Below are 24928 nucleotides of genomic sequence, written 5' to 3' on the forward strand. Positions count from 1 at the left end.
TACTAGCAGGAATACAAACTGGCATAACCCTTATTGAAGGCATTTAGCAAAGTTCATCAAAATCACAAACAAATGTACACTTTGACCCAGAAATGTTCTTCATGAGAATTGACCCAATAGATATACTAGCCTATGTACAAAATTTTATACATACAAAATTATACATATGAATCACATATATATGACATTTGTAAATGTACATAAATATACATATGTAAAATTCTGTACAAGTCTTCAGGATAGCAAAGCATTTCATTGCGTTCATTTGGCAATGTTTTCCCGTATGTGCCATCTGTGTTTCTCATTTTCCGCTGTTAACTCTGTCTCAAATAAAGAGAGTCTCTTCATATCTAGCATCTGACAACAGAGAGTGCAGACTGTATGCTCTGCCCTTGGTCATGGTACTGTCCCCCTTCTCAGATTTACGTGATCAAAGTGCTGGGTTTTGAGTGGAATTTCTAGACCTTTGTAGGCACTGGACCAGGACAACTCTGCCTCACTGAGGATGGTTCTCTTTACACTCCAACTGTCTGAACTGCTGACTCTCTGAATTCATACAACACATGTATACCTGTGCGCGTGCACACACACACACATCACTGTTGCTAGCATGAATGATTTATCTCCATTCTCACCTATAAGCAGTGTAATTATTCGGGATCTGAGGATGTAATATGTCCCGCTGGTTCCCCATCACTATGGGAAATTGTGTCTCGGAGGAATAGGAAAAAACAAGATAGTAGTAGAGGAATGACATCCCAGTTTTTAGTGGGCATTGACCAATGTCTCTGAGCCAGGGGGAAGGCAGTAAGGGGAAGAAAAATGGTATTTTTTCAGAATAGAAAGTTTTCTCTGTTTCAAGAGGCAAAGCATGGGCAAGGGTCAGTGTGATTCTCAGTTCCGCCCCATAGATCTCTATGTTCTGACAGTAGGTTCATCAACATCTTTTCTCAGCATGACACATATTTGTATTTTTCTGTATATCAAGTGTATTTAGTTGTGAGATGCTGCATCCGGGACCACTAATCCTAAATGTTACTTTTAATTGAAAATGTATTATAGAATTTAATAATTTTTATCCTAGATGATTTTTTTTAGCCACTAGAAAACGAACACAAAAAGATGGTAGTATATTTGAATACAGCTGGGCCCAAAGTAGACATCGAGCAAATGCTTTTTGCATTAAATCTAAATATGGTCCCGTATCTCCAGTACCATCATTTCGGAGCCTCTATTCCTACAAAACAATGTAAGGGAAATCTCAATAAACTGGACCAGCTGCATCACTCAGTTCTCTTACTGTTCTACAGACGTCATACAATTGCTCTCTGGTTCTGGCAAGATGATCTATATTCCAACCTCCACACATGACTAGTCTATCCTGTCACCACGCTTCTCTGATCGACAATTGTTCTGCTGAGAAAGAAGGAGCTCCCTCTCATTTCTGGTACACATCTGCCCCACAGGTACTCCTTCCAGAAAAAAAATGTTCCTAATAAACTCATACGCCCACCTTGCCTGTGTTCAGCTTTAGCTTAAAATTCATTAATTTGCCTCCATTAATATGTTTCCCTTTAAAAGACACATTTATATAATTTCAAAGCGTATGCCTGTTTGGAATGACAAAGACTGGAAGCTTATGGAAGGCAAGCCACACTGCTTGTGTGTTCTGTGATTTTTCCCTCTCTCTGGACAGAAATATCTGGGACACTGCTTGGTACATACATAGTAACAATGAATATTATTTACCACCTTGTGTACAGATCAATGCTAGTAGTGAAGGTAAGATCACTGAGGAGGTTTTTCTCCTGGATGCTAATTTATGCTAATATAAGGGGAAAAAATCAAACAACTTTTATTTGTTGTTGTTTCCCTTCAGCAATTCATTATAATATGAACCTCACTGCCATCTGGGTATTTGCAGCAATCAGCTGGGGATTCAATACTTCCTTCCAACCCAAATACTGAAGTAAGGGAAATCATAATATGAATTAGTGATCAGTCTGCTGGGAGAATATTGGAGGGCAAAATTGTTATTCTTAAGGCAAAATACAAAATGAGCCGTAGTTTAAAATTTGGTCACTTCAAATCACCATCCTGGTAAAACAGTAAAGGAGTGCTAATGGTACAAAATGGAAAAAGAAAATTGGAAGATGCTATAAAAACCAATGAAGTAGAAAAAGAAAGCATACATTTTTGTATGAAGCAAAGCTGAAATGGAGACTACCCACCCAACTGGATCAAGTAGGCACCTGACTAGGGGATAATGCTCCCCACTGAGTGTGCCCATGGGGTGACATTATTAACTGATCACTGCAGCACCTTTTCCTGTCTTTCCACACAGAGGCTCAGAATTCTTCTCAGGTGCCTACCAGTCACAGACTGAACTTGTCATACATGATAGTCTGGATTATCATTCCACAAACGTACACACCCCCTCCTTTCCTCTACAGGCAGAGTTTATTTCCCTATCTCACTGATACTGGACTTGGCCACATGACTTGCCATGACCAATGCTATGTAATGTGAAGAGAGGCCTTGAGTGTGCTTCTGTAGTTTGGCTTGGCTCTTGCACTCTGGTGTATACCGTAAGGAGAGCACGTCCCAGGTAGCCACTGCCTCTGCAGTCTGGACCTCACAACAAATGTACACAGAGTACACCTGAACCCAACATGTAACCTGAAGCAGAACACATGAGACAAGTCAAAAGAATGAATTCTTACTGTTCTAAGCCACTGAGTTTCAGGGTCGTTTAGTATACAGTGTAATTATGGCAGTAACTGATTAATACAGCATTTTAGATGAAACTTACTTGTTATCCCAGCCCTAAAAACTGGCAAAGCATAAGAAAATGTCTAGGATAAAGCTTTTATCCCAGACAGATCTTTCAGAAGTAATAAGGGACCAGTATGAAAAAGAAATAGCCATGTTGGAAATGTGAGTCATGGTCTTAAACTTTTCAGATTTCTGTCTTATCTATAAGTAAATCTAATTCTTTCAGTCTACAGATTAGGGTAGTGAGGTTGAAATTAAATGGTTTGACAGGATAAGGGTGTAAGCTGAAATCTCTTCATTATCAATATTGCATTCTTTTTGTAGCAAAACAATAATGTGTGCTTCTAAGAGGACTGCCTTCCTGGCATTCTGAACCAGGGAGAATTGAGCTGCCAAGAAGTGTCAAGAGAAAGAAGCAGTGACCAGTCCCTACTGCCAGACTGCCCTGCTCTGTCCCCAGAGAGCCTATCTACGGGGACTCTAAGGAAGACCATCCGCCTAGTTTGAAGTCCAGGCCATGGTTCGCAAATCTGATGAGACAAAATTCCACCAGGCATAAAGGCAATAAAAATTTAAAAAAACAAAACACCTTGGTATAAAAATCCATCTAGTAGTTTAACTTCGGGGCAAGCCATTTTTAGGTTGGAGAACAGTCTGGGCCACCTGTTCTTCAGGGCAGAGGGAAAGAGCCAAGGAAGGGGATGAGTTCAGACACTAACTCTTCAGTCAGTAAGGCTGACTCGACACTTCAGCAGAGTAAGCTACTGTGTGTAGATGTGATTTCAGAGGTTTTAGGAAGACCACCCCCACCCTCATCAGATTAAAATTAACACTCTTCATCCCCTTTGGCTCAAAGTTCACCCAGTGCCAAACAAAATTAGGTACTGTTGTTACTAAAATATCCTTCTGAAAGTATGACTCTAGTACCTGACTTCTTAGAACCTATCCAAGCAATTAGCACACAAGAAGCACTCAATAAATAATTTTCAAATTAAAGAATGAATGGGCAACACAAAAATATTCAATATTTATGATCTGACTTAGAGGTTTATATTACAGTTTATTAACCAACAAAGGATACATGAATAAGAAAAAAACATAGTAGTAATGTCAAGTTAAAATTCTGCTAACCTCTCATTCATTCATTCAACAAATATTAATATCAAATGCCTGATATGTGCAAGCAATGTGTGATTTTCTATAGACCAAGCAGCAAATCAAATGAAGTCCCTGCCCTAAGGAATCTGATGGTAGTTTAATGAGAGAAAGTGCTCAAACATGCATACACACACACACACACACACACACACATACATATACACACATTCATACACATACACAAATATAAAAGAATTAAGAAAAAGAACAGGGAGCTATATGAGAGTTTAAGAGTGAGTACACATTTTAGAGGATCAGAGAATTTCCCTCAAATAAATAATCCCCAAAGGTCACATTTAAAAATGTGTGAACTGGAAAATAAACAGACATCAGGAAATACCATATTTTCACAGAGCCCTGCATCTGAAACACAGCAGCAGATGGAGTAACATGTATGTATGTACAGTGAGCTTAGGTCTGTTTCAGCAGCTACACCCTAAGACCCCTATCCATTCCCAGAGGTTCCCCAAACCACTGTCCTTTTTATGTTAAAATCCAACAAATCACTACAATTAAACCTTTGACACTTGATTACACGTTACATACATACCAAGCAAATAATCTGTGTATGAAGACAAAAGATCCACGGTGGCAAATTCTGGGATATGTGGTAATGTCCCTTGGCTAACTTTATCAGTTCTAGCATTCTTCTTTCCGATGAGTAGGTTAATTGCCAGCACAGCCTCGCTGACCTAAAATTAACGCATAATTACAATTCATAAATGCAAGCTTCTAATTCATAGATCATCTATTGGGTAAATAATGTGAAAAATGGAATTCATAAAACAATATTCAGTACACACTGGGAAAAAAATAAAGACAACCTGAAAAACAATATGCAATTCCCAATGTGTACTATGTACCACAGTCAAACAAATCATGACTGTTGACAATTTAATTAACAAATAAGTCACTTTAAACAGGCTACTCACCTGCTTATAACAGATATGTGCCAAAATGTCAAATACGTGCACATGTGTATCTGCCAGTATTTTCATTAAAGAAAAGTTGAAACAAACAAAACCAAGTCTGGCTAATAGAAATGAAAAACCACTACACATATAAAGAGCACTTCTAATCTTCCTGAAAAAATATCATTGGCACAAATCCCAAAGAACGTGCAATTTTCCTTTCTCTTGTATAGATACATTGTGTTGCCTTAACAGCTGGAGGCAGAGAATACAGATGTGACAGTAAAAAGAAGAATTAAATAAAGATCACACCAACCTGTGTAGCAGCTCTTATTGCAATCCAGGCCAATAAACTATACATTTCAAATTTATTTTCCATTGGTTCTTTAATAGAACTCTGCCTTCTGGGAAAATTCTAAAAAATAACGGCAAATGTTTTATGATAAAGGTAGATAAAGATATCATAAAATTTCATGATAGATTTTCTCATCTTCTGAAGATGAGATTTTAGTCGAACACTATGTAGCCATTAAGTATAATAATGTATATGCATCTGTTGACACGAAAAGACATTCAAACTATATCAGGGAAAGAAAAGTGTAGGTTATAAAATAGCATGCAAAGTGTGACCCCGGTTTTAAAAAGATAAGTACACACATATATTTCCTGTTTACACAAGCAGAGAAAATGAACAGTGGTAGTTATCCCAGATTTTAAGGGTAATTAAATTATTTTTTATCATTTTTTGTAATTTTCTATATGAGCTTGCATTATTTGAATAACAATAAAGACAAATGGCATTTTAAGTAAAGGTTATTTACCATTTTAAAAGAGGATCTATAAACTGACTATATTGTATGTAAAGACATCAGAAACAAGAATATTAAAGGTTTTTAATAGATATTTGCTATCAGCTTTCTAACTACAAAGTTAATAGCCAAAAAGTTCATATGTTCATCAACTGTTGAATGGATAAAGAAAATGTGGCATAACCATATAAGGGAATACTATTCAGCAGTAAAAAGGAACAAACTACTGTTACATGTTACAACATGGGTGAGCCTCAAGAACATAATGCTAAGTAAAAGATATAGGAACAAAAGACTACCTACTATATGAATCCATTTATATGAAATATCTAGAAAAGGCAAATTTGTAGAGACAGAAAACAGATTAGCGGTTGCCTGGGATTAGGGGTGGAAATGGGAATGACAGCAAATGGGCCCTAGGGATCTTTCAGGGGATAATGGAAATGTCCTAAAAATGGATGGTGATGATAACCGCACAACTCTGTAAAGTTACTAAACATCTGTGAACTGTACTCTTCAAATAGGTTAATTTCATGAATGTAATTTATACCTCAATAAGTCTAGTTTTTAAACATGTGCTTGATAATCTCTCTCTACAGACCATTTTTCTCTTACCTAATTACTTGGAAAACTTCTACTCATCCTCCAAAATTCATCTCATCTGTGAAGCTTTCTCTAGCACTCCCCCAAAGCAGAAGTAGCTCCTACTTTGATCTACTCCCCTGCCTTGACATGGCTTGATACAGTCCTTAGCACACCATGATACAATTATTTCTCTCCCTTGCTCCTCTGTGCTCCTTAGGGAGAGCGAGTAACAGGCTTGGCTACGTTAAGCACTCAGTAAATGCTTGGTTGATGAGTGAATAAATGAATGAATTTCAAGAAATAATCAATTCAACTAATAAATAATTATTGAATTCCTCCTATGTACAAAGTACTTTACAAAGAATGTAGAAGTTTAGTCAAAGTTACATGATAGAGGACAGTCCCCCTACCCCCTTTTTTTGAGTACTTACTATGTGCCAAATCCTTTATCTTGTTTAATTCTCCAAGCTACTCAAAGGGGTAAGTATCATTACAGATGAGGAAACTACGGTTAGAAAGGGGCCAATCACATTGCTAGTATGTCAAGAAGCTAGGATTCCAACCCAAACCAGTGCTACAGTCACTCTGCTATGAACTCTCCATAAAAGTGAAATAATAGTGCTTTTCTTGTAAGGGCTTATAAAAGCACTGCCTTTATTAGGATGTATCTAAAGTGCTGCATTTCAATGGTCTGAATACATCCAGATGAATTTTTGCTTGTTTTGGCTGTTTTCTGTGTTCCTAATAATTATATGACTTGCTAAAATATTTATACTATGTCAAGACATACAGAAAATAATGATCATATTGTATGGAATTATACTATTCCTTTTCATTTAAATCTTATTTGTTCAAGCTCTTAATTACAAAACCTTCCTAGAGAAGGCCCAAAACATGATATATTATTATCCTAGCATCTTATTAATTTGCATTGCTATTTGCTATGGAAACAAAGATTTTTGTTTCCTCCTACTGGAAATAAAGATGTTTATCATACCATAAAAGTAAGTTTCCTGTGTAATCATTTTGATGAAAAAAAAAAACAAAACAAACAAACAAAAAAAACAGCTGCTATCCATTTCTGTCCACTTAGGGCAACAACCATATGAGTTCAACTGACTATCTGCCTAACAGTTTTGTCACATTTATGCTGCCTCAAAAATTAGAAATTTGACACTAAAATTTTCTGAAAAGATTTTCTGGTAGGTCAAAGGATTATTTAATTAGGATAAAATATTGAAAGTCTACTGAATTTAAAGAATAAGACAAAAATTGTAAGTTAAAAATAAATATTTTTATTAAAAAATAAAAAAAAAACAACAAAGTTTTTACTAAAAGTTAAAACTAAAATTTACTGGGTTCATCTACCTCCAACCCACCCATCTTCCTTCCCAGTGGCCTTCCCTCTGTCTAGATCCTTGGTACTCCAGCGTGGCCCACAGACTGGCAGTGTCAGCATGACCTAGCAGCTCCTTAGAAACACCCAGCCTCAGACCTCGTCCCCTACTCACTGAATCAGAATCTGCACTTTCACAGGATCCCTGGAAGCAGTGCTAGAGAGAGTGCATGGCTCTGCCACTCTCTGCCAGGCTTCCTCCCCATCCATCAAATCCCACCTTGAACCATCACCTCATCCCACCACAGTCGTTCACAATTCCACCAACCCACTGAAAAGTGAGTGCCATGAGTGCAAGCACTGAGTTTGTCCTGGAGCCTGCTGGCTTTATCACATTTTAGAAGGCTGCCCAGGTCACAGTACATGTTTGTAGGCCACATCAGTGATGAAAACGTTACTTGTCCATCTGCTTAATCGGAATGTCATTTCCTGCAATCTCCTGATCTATACTAATGACTTAGGCTATTTACATACACCTACATTTCATGGATAACATTTTAATAGGCAAAAATGTCCACATGCAATCTATTTCCAGAGCCTTACATAAAAAATATCCGAAGAGGTGTCTAAATATGAGTGTGAACATAAGGTAATGAATTAATTCCCCCAAGTCACAAAGAAAAATCAGTCTCATTATTTCCATAGCACAGGGTTAGCAAAACAGCAAGCTCAAAGGCAATTACCTTTAAATTTCTGATAAAATCGTTTATTACCTTAAGTGTTAATGGTGATCCTGAAAGTTTGCTCCTTGACTTACTTATGTGTAAAAATAACAGGGCTATTTCCAGGTAGGAGTCTCTTATCAACCTAAAATGATATAGCATTGTTCTTGTTAGTCTTATGCCTCATCGGCATTTTGCATCACGTGCCAACAATTTCTGAATGAAAGGTAAAAACAGGCAAAACCAGCACCTGTTCCAAACTTACCCTCTTTTCATGGCACTTTTGGCTTAGACACTGGCATCTTTCTCCCCACTGAAACTGAAAGCTCTTGAAGAGAGCTGAGTGTTCTACCTTGTCCTGTGCTGGCAACTCTCCACGCCATGACTGTGGTGAAGCCCAGCATCAAGACCATTCTGGAATATTCCAGCACACAAGGCGCTCAAGACATGAGTCAGGCCTGGATGAACCTGCCTTGAAAACCAGGCCTCTGCTTCTACCCTCCTACACTAACTCAATTCGAAAGAGACCCAGAGAGTTACACTGAAAGCTATGATTGGTATGGGTTCGGTTTGTGTATTCAGTCTCAAATCTGTCAGTTGGGGCCATTGAGATCAGTGCAGTTGTAATAATGGCGGCTTATTCTCCATCTTAAGGTGATTTTTATAACAGAATTAAGTCATCCAGCTTTGGTACTGCAACCAGAGTGAATATCCACACGAATCCCTTCTAGATACAATTTCACCTCCAATGGAGACCCTGTAATTCTGGGACTGACAGGAGATTGATATGAGTACAGACTGGAAGCAATTTACAGTCCAGTGTGTCACCATGTAAACAGCCATCATTAACCATCACAGTCACTGAGGCCTTGGGTCAGAGCCAAGAGCAACAGACCCCAGGGAATTAGCCCTGCCATGGGAAGAGGATCTCTCCATCACTCCATTCTTGAATGTTCAATGTACTTACCAGAACTGGGGGCTCAACCTAAAATATACATTGTTACAATAATGGAAAGATCTTTTTCTTTTTACCCTGAGTTTTGATCATGTCTCAAGCTTAGTTGTATAGCTTCGAATAAACTCTCAAGTTGCAAAGTTGGAGATTTCTTGTCCATCAATATTTGAATTTCTATTTTTCCTGAAAGTAGAAAAAGATGTGCAAAGATGGGTTTTTTCCCTTTTCCTATCATTCATAATTTCAGAACAAATATTGTATGCTGGAAATTCAGAAAACTGGATGTGCTATCCTTTTTTGTCCACCGTCTCTTGCTGGAAGGTAAGCCAGCAGGGAAAGAGCTGTTGTTCCCCTCCCCAGGAGTATCAAGGCTCCGTCTGCCTCTTTTCACTTTCCAGACACAATTGTTCTTATAATCTTACTTTCCTCTCCTTTTCTTTCCTTTGTGCTTCCCCTTCCACCTGCAGTGCATCCCCTTTTTCTACATCCATGTTATTCTTTCCTCTGTCTACTATTTCAGATATCATGGGAAACATCTTTGCTAAAAACAAATCCTAAAAGGAGCCAGCAAACACTTGAAAACCAGCATGGATGATGCAAAGGCTCTAGTTCTCACCCAGCTCCCACCCCTCCTGGAGAGATGCAACCTTCAATTGCAGGTGCTGATATGGCACTTCTGTAGCAGGAAGGGGAAATCTTACAAACACTATAAAAATGAATCAGTTTCCACGCAGCATGTGGACACGGCACAGAGCCACCCGATGTTAAGTGCACGTCTGGCCATTTAGTAGCTGCTGACTTACGGAAAGGTACTTACTCAGAATGCACCTCATCTGTCACCCAGGGTTGGTCATGCCTACCTTGTAGTGCTATTGTAAGACTTGGCCATATGTGATGTAAAACACCAACTATGGTGCCTAGTATCCAGTAGGTGCTCAATAAATGATAGCAGTCATCATCATAATTTTTCTTGTGGCTAAAATGGCCACAATAAAATGATATGAATGTACTATGCAAATAGGTGTTATATATAAGTAATAAATATAGGTATGCTATAGCTATTTATTTTAAAGGGGTATGTATCTTTTATAGAAATTAGCTAAAATGCTTAGCAAAGTAATGAAATTGCGCTTTAACAAACTGTCTTCCAAGCATTCTTTAAGTAATATTACTATAGCTAAATGGCTGACGCTGAGATTTTTGAGTCAAACATGAAACTGTGTAACCAAAGTCAATTGTAATTATAAAAGAAATTAAAATGGAGTAGATTTTTCTTTCTAAATATACACTTAAAATAAGCAGTGTTCTCTTCATCCAAAACTGAGTTTGGCAGAGATAACAAGATGTTAGTCACCACCAAGCCCTTTATAAAATCAGTATTTTTAAAATCAGGGACCAGATTTTTAAGAATACTATGGATAATAGGAAAAAAATATTCCACTAACTTTGTCATAGCTCTGACCCCAAATACATCGTTACCTTTCTGAAAAAAGATTTCAGCTTCCACCTCATGTTCTTCTGTTCCTGATGTCTTAGAGAGCTTCAAAGCTATTTCAAAAAGATGAAGGGCAGGTAACCACTTTGAGGGATCCTTCTTTTTACTGGTATAATAAACTTGTTTGGCCACTGTATGTCCTAAAAGAAAGACAGCTGGATGAGGAGGGAGCAGTAAGATACACAGTGTTCATAACAAGCCTCCAAGTTGCCAGACTTCTCTCATGGTACGTACAAGTATGCACTCTGGGGTCTTTGGTTTTCAGCATCAAAGAAATGTTTTAAAGAAACTCAATACCCAAATATCTCAATGAATCATAAACGACAGTCCTTTGAAACTTTGTCTTTGATAAATTTCAACATTGTCTCATTTTTAAAATGGAGGGATAATCTCTCAAGTCTCTTTCAGTTCTAAAATTTCATAATGCTCTATAAAACAACTTGTATGTTCCTAAGATGAGGCTGTTAGTATGGAAACATCTGGAAGTTTCATGTTGTTCCCAATAAAATTTGCATATATTAATAGGCAGTCATTTTATTTCCATTCTGCTCTACAGTGATAGCTTGCATCGCATATTTTGTCATCCCGTCTAGTTGGCAAACCCATTACGGACAGAAGGCCACATGCTGCACCTCTCGTGTGATCCCATCACTACTTAACATAACGAATGATTGTTGTTTTGTTGAAGAGGCATTAGACTTAATCTCTGTTCTTAAGACAGACAGGAAGACATTTATTCAACAAATATTTCCTGAGTGCTTAGGCACTGGATTAAAAAAATGAGAAAAGTGAAAAATAAGAGCTACAGTTTATTATTTCCTACACGCCAGGTACCATCCCAAATACTTAAGCACTATCTCATGTAATCCTCCCAACTCTGAGTAGATACCATTACGATACTCATTCTACCGAGGAAAAAGTAGTGGCACCGTGAGGTTTAAGTAACTTGCCCAAAGTCACATGACTAGTAAGTAGCAGAGCTGTGATCTGAATCTGGGCAGTCTGGCTCCAGGGCCCTAAACCACAACCTAAACCCTAAACCACAACCCTGCAGTAACCCAGTAAGAGAGAGATCCTGGAGCTTAGCGTTTAATGGGGAATGAGAATGGCCAGACAGGTAATCAAGATACTGTGTGGTTAACTGTGTGGCCTCGAAAGCACAGGGCTCTGTGGTAGCAGGTTACAAGAGCCCTGGCCCAGACTCAGGAAAGGTCAGGGAGGCCTGCCCAGGGAACGTGGCTGTCAAAGCCAGCAGCCAATGATCCCTTTTCTTTGGTAATTTCAAAGAAGAAAAATGTGGGGATAAAGAGCAGAAGACAACTGGAGGAAAGACTGCATTGATAGGATAGCTTAACACACACAACAGAGGAGTGTAAACAGAAAGGCAGTGTCGGATCACAGAATGACACAGCTGCTGGGGTCCAGCTGATGTGCTGGGTGCAGGCCAGTCATTGGTGCTACCATGTCATCTGAGGCTTTGAACAAGTCCCTCCATGCCTCCAGGCCTTAAGGCAGCAGAACTAGAAAATATCTGAGGTCCCTTAATCCAAGATGCCATGCCCTACAGAGAGTTTTCAAGAAACCTAGGACTTTTTGTTAAACGTTCAGTTCAGGAATGTGCTGTATGAGTGGGAGGATGGTGGGGAAAGTATATTTCTCCCTCTCTCTCTGTATCTCTTATCCAGGGAGAAGTTACAGAGCCCTTACTGTGAACTGCTGAGGAAATGGAGATGAAGAAACCCAAGCCTTGATTCCGGGGGCTCCTGGGAGAGTATGGAGACCAGGCACGGAAGAGTGAGAATAGCTGACATCCGCAAAGCTCTCAGAACAAACTAGATGCCCTGCTTAACATGTTACACATTCCACCCCCTTCACCCTACAAGCCAGTGTAGATTAGTACTTTTCTGATTCACCTTTCATGGAAAAGGAAACTGAACCACAGAGAAGTTAAATGACTTTCTTGAGCGAACTGCACTGGAATACTTTCTCCAGAGTGCATGTTCTTAAACCTCAACAATTACCAACTGCAATTAAGAAGGCAGGCGAGAAGGATATGCTAATACCATTTGCCCAATACCACCTCACTTTCCAGTGCATCTCTCATTTTTATACATCTTGCTTATTGTTTCAAGTTATACTGCAGCTGTTTATTCATAGAAGACGAAAGCATCCAGTATCTTCATGTCACTGAGGCACTAATGCACATGTACAATGTGTACTGCATATATAGACTGTATGCAATGTAGTAATATACAATATAGTACTAACAGGTGATAATAATAGTACTTAAATTGTCTTCTAGATATTTGGTAAAATTAGAAAAAGAATTGTTACAGAAATTATTGACTTTTGTCTCTCTCTTTCTCCCTGAGAAATAGGCCCTTTGAAGGCAGAAATGAAGTCTGCCTCCTTATTATGTTCCCACTCCTCAGCATCACTCTTGCAGCTTTCTTCGCTCCTATTATACAATTAGTAATCTCCTTTTTCATCTAATAAGGAAGCTCAAGATTCAGTCATTAAGGGGAAAAATACTCTTAAATAACCATGATGCTTATTTTTTTGTTTTATAAAAATAGTCTCAACATGTCTTCTTCTGTTAGAGGCTTTCACAAAGAAAAGAAAAAAATCTTCAAGTGGCTCTATTCTTGTGATGCAATCTATACTATTGCTATAAAGGAAAACTGTCGAGAAAGCATCAAATCAGATGATTTTATGCTTCACAATATTGAAGTGCTCCTTTTTGCAATAAACATCAACTCTGTGAAAAAGAAGTTGTGAAACTGACATTGTTTTGACAGGAAAGCTGCTTTTAGTTTTGTTCTTTAAGTCAGTATTTAATATAATGTAACAGAAAGCAAGCTGTTCTGCTTCAAGTGAGCCTAAAAAACAGCAGCAGCATTGCCACTGAGCGGTGACACATCTTCAAGATTAGTACGGCAGGGAAGCAGAGAACACATTTGATTTAACACAATCTGTACAATTTAACACAGTCTGTACTTTAAGCTTTTGTAGATATCACATACACTAGAGACTGGATGGAAGGGCGCAGGGCACAGCCGTTCAAAGAATGCCACAGCAATTAACATCAAAATGGTGAAAGATTCAACCCCCGGTAGCCTTGAAGCTCAGGATGATGAGAGATTTAACTTCTAGTCGGTCTTGAGCTTCATTATATGCCCACTGTAATATTAACATGGTGAATAACACGCCCACAGGCACCATGGCAGTCCCAAGGCTAGCCACAAAAGGTCAAAGAGTAGGAAATGGCCAACTTCCTGGGAATCCCAGCCCCTTCCCCTTAGACTGGTCCTTCCACTTATTAGCATATGAGGCCACCAAGCCCATAAAAACTAGAAACATGGCACCTCACGGCCGCCCCTCTCTCTCTCTCTTCCCCTCTTCGGAGACAGCCCGCACTCTGTCTACGGAGTGTATACCTACTTTTAATCTGAGCACCCAACCCCCACACCTCGTGGCTTTTCTCTTGCCTTTCAATGCATCTCTCTGAAAAAATCTACCTTTACTCAACTGTGGCTCACTCTTGAATTCTTTCCTGCGCGAAGCCAAGGACCCATGCTTGGCAGGGCACGTCCCAGGGGCTCAACCAAAGCCTGGGACACAGCCCTTCTCATGCCCCACATCTGTTTTCCTGCATCACACTGATAATGTAACAAATTGGGGACTAAAAATGCAGAAAAAGAGCTCTTGTGGGATCTATGAGCTGGAATTCTAGAGGTCAGCCAGGCCAGCGTAATTTCGTAAATGTGGAAACTCATCAATAGAGAGGTGAAGTGATTCACCTATGGTGATAAAATTCGTATTTGATGATGATGATGTAATGATAATGATCAATAACAGTCATGAGGGGGAGGAGCAGAAAGGGAACAAAGGAAAGGTTCTGGACAGGTGATGTTCTGAGAACACTTCTGCTGCGTTCCCGTCCCTACTCTAGTCCAATCATTAGCCTCTCTTCTGAGCTGAGCAGCTGCTGGTACAGGGGGCAAACGGGTCCCAGCGGGTAAGGGGTAATATTTTAAAATGTAGGTGTTATTATTATTCAGGTATGATGAGGTCAACGGGTCGGGGGATGACTGCCACTGAAAAGATAGTATGTGATTCACAGTTCCCAAGGGGAGAGGGCACCCCACATCCTGTACGGCCACATGAGGAAGCACCAGGGTCAGTCAGGAAGTAGGAGGAGGAAGGAAAAAACGTGGGCAAGAGGCTTTATTGTATTTTTTTGTGGGAAGGAGTGGGTTGTTGGGGTAAGCAGACTAAGGTTTAGGATTGGCTAGTTTGGATAATTTCAGTGGGCTCTGCTAGCAGTCTGATAGCTGTCCCTGGGGTGATTACGGCAGGGGAATAGTGGCCCAGAGGGTAAGAGACCAATAAAGGACAATAAAAGAACTCAATAAAGGTTCATGGTGTGGGTTCTCAAATAGTTGGTTTGCATATGAAAGGCACATTCACAGGAGAGTGGTTTGCTAGTCTCTAGGAATTGGGCTAACTCTGAGAAGGGCAGTTCCTCCTCAGTAAGTAAGGCCCCAGATGTCAAAGCATCAAAAATACATACAGTAGTCAGGGCGAGTATACCTCAGTGGTAGAGCATGTGCTTAGCATGCACAAGGTCCTGGGTTCAATCACCAGTAACTTCATTAAATAAATAAATAAACTAACTAAACTAAACTAACTTAATTACCTCCCCACCAAAAAGTAATAAAATTTTTTTAAATACATACAATAAAAAGGTATGATTAATATAGATTAGAACAGAAAGAGCTGTTACAAGATTTTCTGCCCTCTGAGCTGGACAAGAGCCTAGCAGCTAGAGGCAGGCAGCCTTGGGTCAAAGATCAGAGACAGTACCCTAGAGAGAGCTTGAAACATCTGTGAGCTCCTGAGAAAGGCAGCAACTCTCTCTAGCTCGCTCCTCCTTGGTTCCCAAGGAGGTGTATGCCTCCAGCTTACTGGTCTACCTGCTCCAGTCAGGTCAACCTCTTGGCTGGCTCCAGTCTATCCTCCAATCTATTCTTCACCCAGCAGCCAGGGTAGTCTTTCGAAACAGAAGCTGCCCTCTTCACCTCTTCCCGTTAGGCTGCCTCCAATCCACTTGGCTCTGGCTATACTGGTCTCCTTGCAGATTCAGAACATGTCAAGCTTGTCCTGACCTCAGAGCCTACAACTCACTGCTCCCTCTGCCCCTGCTATGCATAACTCCACTATGCATATGCATATGCATAACATTTAAGGTCTAGGATTAAATACCATCTCCCCAGAGAGGACTTTCTCAATTATTCTCCTTAAACAGGTACTTCTTCCTTTGTTATTCTTTATCAGAAGATCTTTTACTACACTAATCACAATTTATAATTACATACATATACATAATTCATCATCATCTATAAGCTTTCTATATCCTTGATGATTTCCTGTCTCGTTATCAAATACACATTTTATTTTATACAATATTTATTGCATTAATTTAAAAAAAATATGTATTAAATTTTATAAATATTATTTATTTTATATAATATTTATAATATAATAAATGATGTAATATGCATTCCTATATATGATTTGTTTACTTGTTTATTTCTGTTTCTCCAAGATAAGAGCAGAAACTACATCTGCTTTAATCTCCAGTAGCTTCCCAGGACCTCACAGAGAGGCTGGCACATGATATGTGATCAAAAACTATTTGTTAAATAAATGGAATCTGGGTATTCATAAAAATTGCCCCATGTAAATGCACTTAAATGATAGTCTGCCTGAAAATTACTTAAACTTTTTCACCAGTGAACTTGAACGTAATACATGTTTGAGTGTTCTTACCAATTCTCATTTTTGTTTTGGCCAATAACATGACATGAGGAAGATAGATATTTTTCAAAGGCAGTAAGGGACTTGCATAGTCAGTATTTGATGAAGGAAATTCAATTGTTTCTCCAAAAGTTAGCATCTGTAAAAGAAACACTGTGATGAGTAATTAGCTAATGTGGGAGGCAATACAGAAAAGACAGAAAAGTAAGTTTCCAAGTCTTGTGGACACAAAGGCACTCTCACCTGTTCAATAAGAATGTTGTGAGACTGAGTCAACAAATACAATTTTTCTGTTTTCAGAGAGGGAGTTTCCTTGAATTTCTCAGCTTTTGTTAAATCATCCAGCAAAAGCATGCTTCTCACCAGAGTTAAATGAGATCGAGGAGAAATAAACTCACGTTCTTCAAGCAAATGTATTATATCCTAGTAAAATAAAATTATTCTGGTTGATAGTTCCATTTGCAATTCACTGAAACAAGAGCTAGCCATATTGATTGTTATGCATTCAGTACCTAATGCAATTTAAATTCTCTCCTTTTGTTCTAAACGGAATCCTTTGGTAAATACCAACGTGAATGAGGTTTCCTTCCTACCTGAAGGTTTTTTATGATGTCTGCCTTTAAATGCTTTTCTTGCAGGCCAATGATTACAGCTTGCATCAAGAATTCAGCCTGTAGTTCTCTGTCACCTACACTTTTTGCCTCCACACACACTTCATTGATGAGGCTCACATAATCTGTTATATCATTTTCTAAAATAAACAAACGCAGTTACTTAAAATGCACTGAGAAAGTAAGAAATTATATATGTGTAATACACTCAATGTTCATCACAGGAATATTGTATAACATAGAAGAACAGGAAGATATAAAGACAGAAAACAAACACACTCTACATGAAATATTGAAAGTAAATGTGTTCTATTTTTTGGGGGGGGCTCCTTTAGGGTATTCACATGCTGCAAAAGCAGTAATGATATGACATGAAATAATTTAATTTGGGAGATGGGTGAATAGATAGGTTTACATATAGATAATTATTAATCACTTTAAGTATTAACATTTACATATTCCAGGCTGTGATCTAAGAACTTTATAAATTTAACCCACTTAACTCTGGAAATAATTCTATGAAGTAGGTACCATTATCTCCATTTTACAAAGGAGGAAACTAAGACATAGTAGGATTAAGAGACTGGCCAAGATCACAGAGCAAAGAAGTGGTGGATGGAGCATTAGAACTCAAGGAGGGTAGCTTTAGAATCTGCTCTGGACCCTGGTACTATGTGGCCTTCCTAGATGACCAGAAGACTTGTGCATTAAAATTTGAAATCTTCTGGCCTGCTTTGCATACATCAGCAACATATATGCCATTTTCAGTGATACAAGGGACTGTTGAAAATGATTATTCTCATTTAATAACCTGAATTTTTTTATTCCGGAAACAGATTAAGCTAGAAAGTTATAAAATATTACCGTAATAATAAAACATATCTCAATAAAACCTCCACTACCTAAATAAAAGCAAATTTTATGACAATGTTAAGCAGATAGGCTATTTGTACCTTTCATGATTCCAATGCCACGGATCTGTGCAACAAACGCCGTCACTAACGCTAAGCGGCACCTCAGCCACAGGTGAATGTTGAAATATTCTCGAGAATTTAGGGAAACAGGATCTAAAAACTCAGTATCATCTTTATTTTCATTGGCCTAAACAGTAGTAAAATGATGGTTATCTTTCCATTTAAAAATGTCCAAGTTCTACATCAATGCTAAGTGTAACAAAAGAGAAGCACTGATATCATTTAATAGCATTAAATTTTTAATTTTAGAAATTATTCTCGAACATTTTATAGAACATAAAAAAATACACAAAAAAACAAACAAGCAAATAAAATCACCCATAATCCCACAATCTTCTATTAACGTTTTGGTAAAACTGCTCTCTAGCGTTTCTTTTCCTCTATACACCCACTGTTGAATAGTTTTGCTGCCTGAATTTTTCATTGCAAATTATATTATTAGCAGCTTCCATATCCTCAAAAATTGTATAAACATCATTTTAAAGGCTGCAAAATAATAAATAATACTGGCTAATATTTATTGAGCGTTTATTATATGCCAGGCACTGTGCTACATGCTTTATACACATTAGCTCACTCAATCCTCCTGACAAGCCCAAAAGGGGTTACTATTGTTTCTGTTTTACAGATGGCAGATGGGAGACCTAGGAAGGTTAACTATTTGCTTAAACTCCATCATAGTTTGGCAGAGGTTGGGATTCAAGCTTGTGTCTCTCTGAATTTAGAGCCCACAGTTACATTGCTGTTCACATTCCAAACATACCATAACTGATTTACCATCCTCATTATTACACTTTACTAAGGGGTAGCCAAAGTTCAGAGCTACTGGGAGGAAGGTGGCAAGGGAACTGTTCCCAGGGGGCAATCACTCTTAGATACTTAGGAATTGAGAACAATCCCCATTTGTTCTAGGAATTTCCTGCTACCCACCTCTGACAGCTGATCGTGTTAACTAATCATCAACACTTGCTGTCAAGGAGTGGCTACCTGGACTTGGAGGGGGGCTGGAATGTGACAGACACGAGAAGTGCAGAAAAGTGAACAGAGGCCCCGAGGCAGGATGGTGATTAGAAAGGATACACCAAGTACTTGTGGAGTCTAGTATTTAGATTAGGAATACAGAAAAAATGCCTATCAACATACCTTAATCTCTGCCTACATTCCTGTTACTACTGAAAAGCCAAACCACACTTAATCTAAATCAGGGTTTCTCAGCCTTGGCACTATTGACATTACTGTGGTGGGAATCTGTCCTGTGCATTATAGCAACATCCCCAGACTCTACTCAGTGGATGCCATTAGCACCCACTCTGGTTATGACAACCAAAATGTCTCCAGCCATTGCCACGTGTCCTCGGGGAGGCAAAACTGCCCCCAACTGACAACCACTGCTCTAAGTGAATTTTCAGAATAGGACTGCTTTTTAGTATTTATATTGCTTTTAATATAGTAAGAAATGAGCCAATTAGTTTTGCTTTTTTCTAACAACACTAGATATTAGCGATTAAGCTTAATAATTAAACTTAAATAATGAGCAAGGATTCTATGTGATGAATCTTTGTATTTTAATCCTAAATACCCCTGTATTATTAAATTACTTGGTCTTTTCAAAGTCCAGTGAAATTTCAAAGAATGTGTGACATCAGTTGTCAAATAGATTTAGGAGCTTAAATGCAGAAGAATCTAACTATGAGAAATCCAAAGTAGGAAATAGCACAGGTGTCACACTGGCAACGCTAAAGGAGTAATAAAATCTAAAGGTGAAATGAAGAGCAAAGCCTGTGAAACAACTTTATTTAGTAGTGACATCAGACCTAGACTACTAGAATGATACACCTAGTGGGACGTTCGTGACTATTATTATTCCATCAGTTCCCAAATTTACACAATTTTTAAAGTATTTTAAGGAACTTGCCCAACGTATACCATTTAATAGCATCAATGGGGCTTAGACACAGATCTTTTTACTCTGAATTCAATGTTTTTTTCCTACTTTACTTCTCTGTTTCACTCAAATAATTAGAGAATTTCCTAGCATGCCAATAGTCATTCTATGATACATATGATAAGGATAAACATTAAATTCATACATACGGAAGTTCCTAGAGAGACGGAATCCTCTGTGTCATCTTCTACCACCTTCGTTTTAAAAAGTTTTGAATCGTGGAGAAGTTTAAGTGTGGAAAATACTATCGCAGCACTAAAACAGAGAATATATTTTAAATGATCGTAGTATTACACCTGTGGTATCTGCATGTCATTTCCTAAGTCTCCTCCTCCAAAAACTCCCCAGACTCCCATCCACCCCCATACCATTAGGAGCCTCTTCTACATGCCCCTTTAGCACCCTGCCCTTAACCATAAGGTAGCACTTATCACACAATTTAATCGGCTGTAAATTGCTCTATAGTGTGTCTCTGCTCATTTATCTTATTCACTGCTGAAACCCAGCATCTAGTGGCTGAGGCATAATAGAAGCTAAAAAATATTTTTAAATGAAAATGAGTGAATAAGAGAGTGAATGAATGAATGTTTCTAAGATCTAAAATAAAACTTACTGAAAAACCATTAATAAAATGAGCACATATGTATTTTACATACATCAGAATGTGGTTCTCCAGCTTTTTGATGTTATAGAACTGTGTTGCTTAACTCTGTACACTTGGAAACTCTTAAGCAAAACTGTTGCTTAATCAGAATCTAGCAGTGCCAGAAGGGAAATGTACTTAAGAAAACAGAATCTAGGAGATAGATATGAATTCTCCTCACTTCCTATTGCTTGGTATGTAAATTTTTCTTCACTTTAAACCATCACATCCTTCTTCCCTGTAGAATGATATTTATAATTGATGTCACACTTCTTTCAAAATATTTTAATAAATATCAAGAGGCTTCTTCATTTGAAAATCTATTCCAAAACAAAATTAAAAATACAGAATAATCTGTATACCTGAAGATGCTTATTGTAGGGCTACTTTATAACACAAAAAGATTGGGTGAAAGTCAAGTGGACAATATACCCACTTATCTAATTCTCCACTTGAATAGTGAGTGGCAATCACATTTAAGAGGTGTTATGGGTTGGACTGTGTTGAAGCCCTAGCCCTCAGTGCCTCAGCATGTATCCTTATTTGCAAATAGAGTCTTTACAGAGGAAAGCAAGACAAAATAAGGTCATTTAGAGTGGACACTAATCCAGTATAACTGGTATCCCTCCCTAAAGGGGAGACGTGGACAGAGGGACAGACACACACAGAGGGAAGGTGATGTGAAGACACGTAGGGAGAGAACAGCCCCACGACCAGAGCAGTGCATCCACATACGCAGGACACCAAGGATTGCTGGCAAACTCCAGAAGCTGGAAGCAGCAAGGAAGGGCTCCCCCAGGAGCTGTCAAAAAGACGATGGTCCTGCCAACACCTCAGTTTTTGGACTTTGAGCCTCCAGAACTGTGAGACAATACTGTCGTTTTAAGCCACTGAATTTGGAGTGGAATTTTAAGCCACTCAATTTGCACTTTGTTATGGCAGCTTTAGGAAACTGGAGCAGGTTAAAAGCAGATCCTCTTGCCTGCTCCACCAAAGCTGCTCCTCCTCTTCCCTGTTCTCCATCCCAAATAGAGAGCCCAGTATCACCATTGCTCCCCTTCTGCCTCAAACTTTCTGTTCAATCCATCAACAAGTTCTGTCAGCTTCAACTTCAAAATATGGATGCTAGTCAGCAGGTCCCCGCCTTCTCAACTCCTCCACTGCTAAGGCCTTCATCCTAGCCATCATCATCTCCAGGCTGGACAACTGTGGGAAATTTCCTGGCCAGCCTCCCTGCTGTGGCTCTTGTGCCTGCAGTCCTGGTCTCCACAGTGGCCACAACGATCTCTCTTCCAGATGTAAACTGGATCCATCAATTCCCCTTCACACGTTCCTGAAGCCTCCTACATCCCTGGACTGTGGTCAGTACACCACCAACTTTGGGTGAGTAGTGAGGTTTCTGGCCAGCTTCCTCGGTGTCGATGGATGCTTGTAAGAAGGTACAGACTCTGTTTGTAGGCTCCCAGATAGATACCTATGCTCAAATCTTAATTACATTTTAAAGCCTCTTTTTGTGTGTGTATCTACACGTTGTCTTAAAATAGATTTTTCTCTCTTTTTCTGCAATCCTTTTTTTAAAAAATGGTAACTGGAAATTTACTGAGTGTTCACCACCTGTCAGGTGCTGTGTTAAATGCTTCCTGTGAATAAATAAATTCACCACAAACCTACAAGGTAGATATTACTATCATCCCTATTGTATGGATTAGTTCATCGAGACCCAGAAATGTTAAAGGACTTGCCCGAGGTGACTTGGCTAGAAAGAAGCCGCAGGATCGGAACCAGGCAACTGGCCCCTGAGCCCATGCTCTTCATCACTGTGTTAATATAAAATGTGGCCTCTTTCTTTCACAGTTCTACCAAGTTTGATTTTGTTTATACTGGCGCAGTGTCACCTGGTGTCACATTTGTGATTATTACACAGCTGTTGTTACTGCACCTTTTATAATACGAAAGGCCTCTTTGCACAGTTTAATGCCTTTTGCCTTGCATTCTACTTAACAGTCTTCATGAAATGGATTATAAGGATATTAAATGAGGTATTTATTCTATTATTTGTTCAAAAATATGTATTGAGCACCTGCTACAGACCAGGAAAAAATCTAGGGGCTGTGGATATAGTCCCTAACTTCAGAGTTGACATTCCATTGAGAGCAGGGTGTTCTTAGGAAACAGGAGCACATGGTAAACAGACAGCACTCAGTGCACATTAGCCATTATCATTATTAGTACATAAAGTTGGACAGGGAACATGGGGGTATGGAATTTATTTTTTTCCTAAGTTTGTAATCAGCATCAAAACCTTTCAGCAATTGACCAGAATATCCAGCCAGCCAATCTCCCTAACTTCCAAGAACCTGTAATGATGTCCTTGTTATTAATAAGGTCAGATATACAGCCCCTGCCAATGAACTGAAGCCAAATACTCTTTCCTTATTCCCTGAATGCCTTTCTCTACAAAAGCTTGCAGCTCTGTCCCTTGCTTTGCAGTTATCTGGACTCCTGAGAGTGGAGACGACCCACTTCATGATGTATGAAGTAAAATTTGCTTAGATTAAAAAAAAAAAAAAAACCTTTCAGCAATGACTGAATTTCAAACTCCTAAGACTTTACCGAGTCATTAAAATGGTTTAGATACTTTTATTTCTTAAGGTATTGTTTATGATTATCTAAGCTTACTAGTTTTTTAAAAAATGAAACTAAACAAGCAAGAAAACAACAACCAAACAACACATAATGCTGATTGGGTGTGTTTACAGGTACGGAATTTCCTCTCACCTCCATGAAGGATACACTCATGTTTTAAGACACCTTGTTTACTGAGTAGCTACAGAGATTATTACTGGATGGCAACTAGCAGACTTTGGAAGAAGAAAACCCATTCTTCTAATCCGAAGCCCAAATTCTGACTTCAAGGAAAATGAGGTACGAGGTCTGGAACCTTATTAATCCCAAAACTTGGTGAATAAAATGGAAGCATATTGGTATGTCCCAGTCCACGTGGTACAGCTTAGTTGCACCATGGAAAACTTCTAGCTTCTCCTCCATGCTAGGGAGACAGAAATTGTGGGAGGATTACCCACTACAAGCAGTCCAAATCCCAAAAGAAGGAAGTTTCAATCTGATACAAAATTAAAAGGCTCAAATGTTATCCCATTTAGACAATACACAAAATAAAAAGGAGAATAGAAAGGAATATTTTAAAAAAGACAGGATTATTCCGAAATAGAGCAGCAGTCCTGAAAGAAGCGGAAATACAGTTTGAATAACTTTGATCCCATTTACTTCTTATTAACATTCATGACAAAAAATGGTCAGTTTGTTCTCATAAAATCTATGCAGCTCACTCTGTCACCCGAGGGAATGTGCCATTCGATTTCCTTGACATATAATTTTATTAGAAGTATCATGAAATGTCAAGGTAACCATCATTTGGAAAAGGGACTGTCCAACACTCTCAGCAGCGCCCAAACAGAAGCTCACGGAGGGTAAAGTTCACCTACGAAAACTCCTTCATCTTGATAGCAGGCTTTCCCCAGTGACAGCTCTGCTGCAAAAAGGCAGTAACATCAAAGTTTTTGCAGGTTTTGTCCCAAGGGCCAGGCTCATGGATTTAAAATTGGGTGATTCTGGTAGACTTGCACATTATTTGCATACTTCTATCTGGACTTCAAATTGAAGTCCTATTATGACACTCTTTTCTCCTTTCTGTGCCAGTTTGTAATTTTTAGTTTCTCATTTCCTTATTCCTCCCTTTAAAAAATCACTCATCTCCTCCACACTAAAAGGGTGTAAAGACATATAGAAAGCTGGGGAAAGAATGAAGGTAAGTTGACAAGAAATATTTTCTACAGCTGCTGTAGCTCTCTGGGATACATTTTGGAGAAAAGAGTTCTATGTGCTTTCACAGGAAATCATACAGTCATATATTTTCCCTTTATATATTACATATATATAGAATATGTGTAATTATATATAGTATATTTAAACATGTAAATATTCCTACATATATATTTATATGTTGAAATTATGTATTTTCTATAGGAAATCATATAGTAAAGGTTCATTCTATTGTCAAACTTCAGTAGGGAAAAGGGTGTATTATTATACTTTTGCCTATTTTAACCATCAATCAATCATCATTCCATCAATCAACTGTCATTGTATTCTTAAAGATAACTATAAATGT

The 24928-nt window shown here is 38.6% G+C and overlaps 1 protein-coding gene across 1 annotated transcript in view; it reads right to left on the minus strand.

The window, feature by feature from the left end:
• Window positions 1-24928, minus strand: part of CFAP54 (cilia and flagella associated protein 54) — a 243457-nt gene that overhangs the window by 47203 nt on the left and 171326 nt on the right. The window contains 10 exon segments of the mRNA XM_032493588.1: window positions 4484-4625; window positions 5161-5259; window positions 8348-8441; window positions 9329-9434; window positions 10731-10886; window positions 16579-16705; window positions 16810-16989; window positions 17160-17317; window positions 18131-18278; window positions 20246-20351. Of these exon segments, the coding sequence (XP_032349479.1) occupies window positions 4484-4625; window positions 5161-5259; window positions 8348-8441; window positions 9329-9434; window positions 10731-10886; window positions 16579-16705; window positions 16810-16989; window positions 17160-17317; window positions 18131-18278; window positions 20246-20351 (1316 nt within the window).

The sequence above is a fragment of the Camelus ferus genome, chromosome 12 (genome assembly GCF_009834535.1).
Source record: "Camelus ferus isolate YT-003-E chromosome 12, BCGSAC_Cfer_1.0, whole genome shotgun sequence".
Taxonomy (NCBI): domain Eukaryota; kingdom Metazoa; phylum Chordata; class Mammalia; order Artiodactyla; family Camelidae; genus Camelus; species Camelus ferus.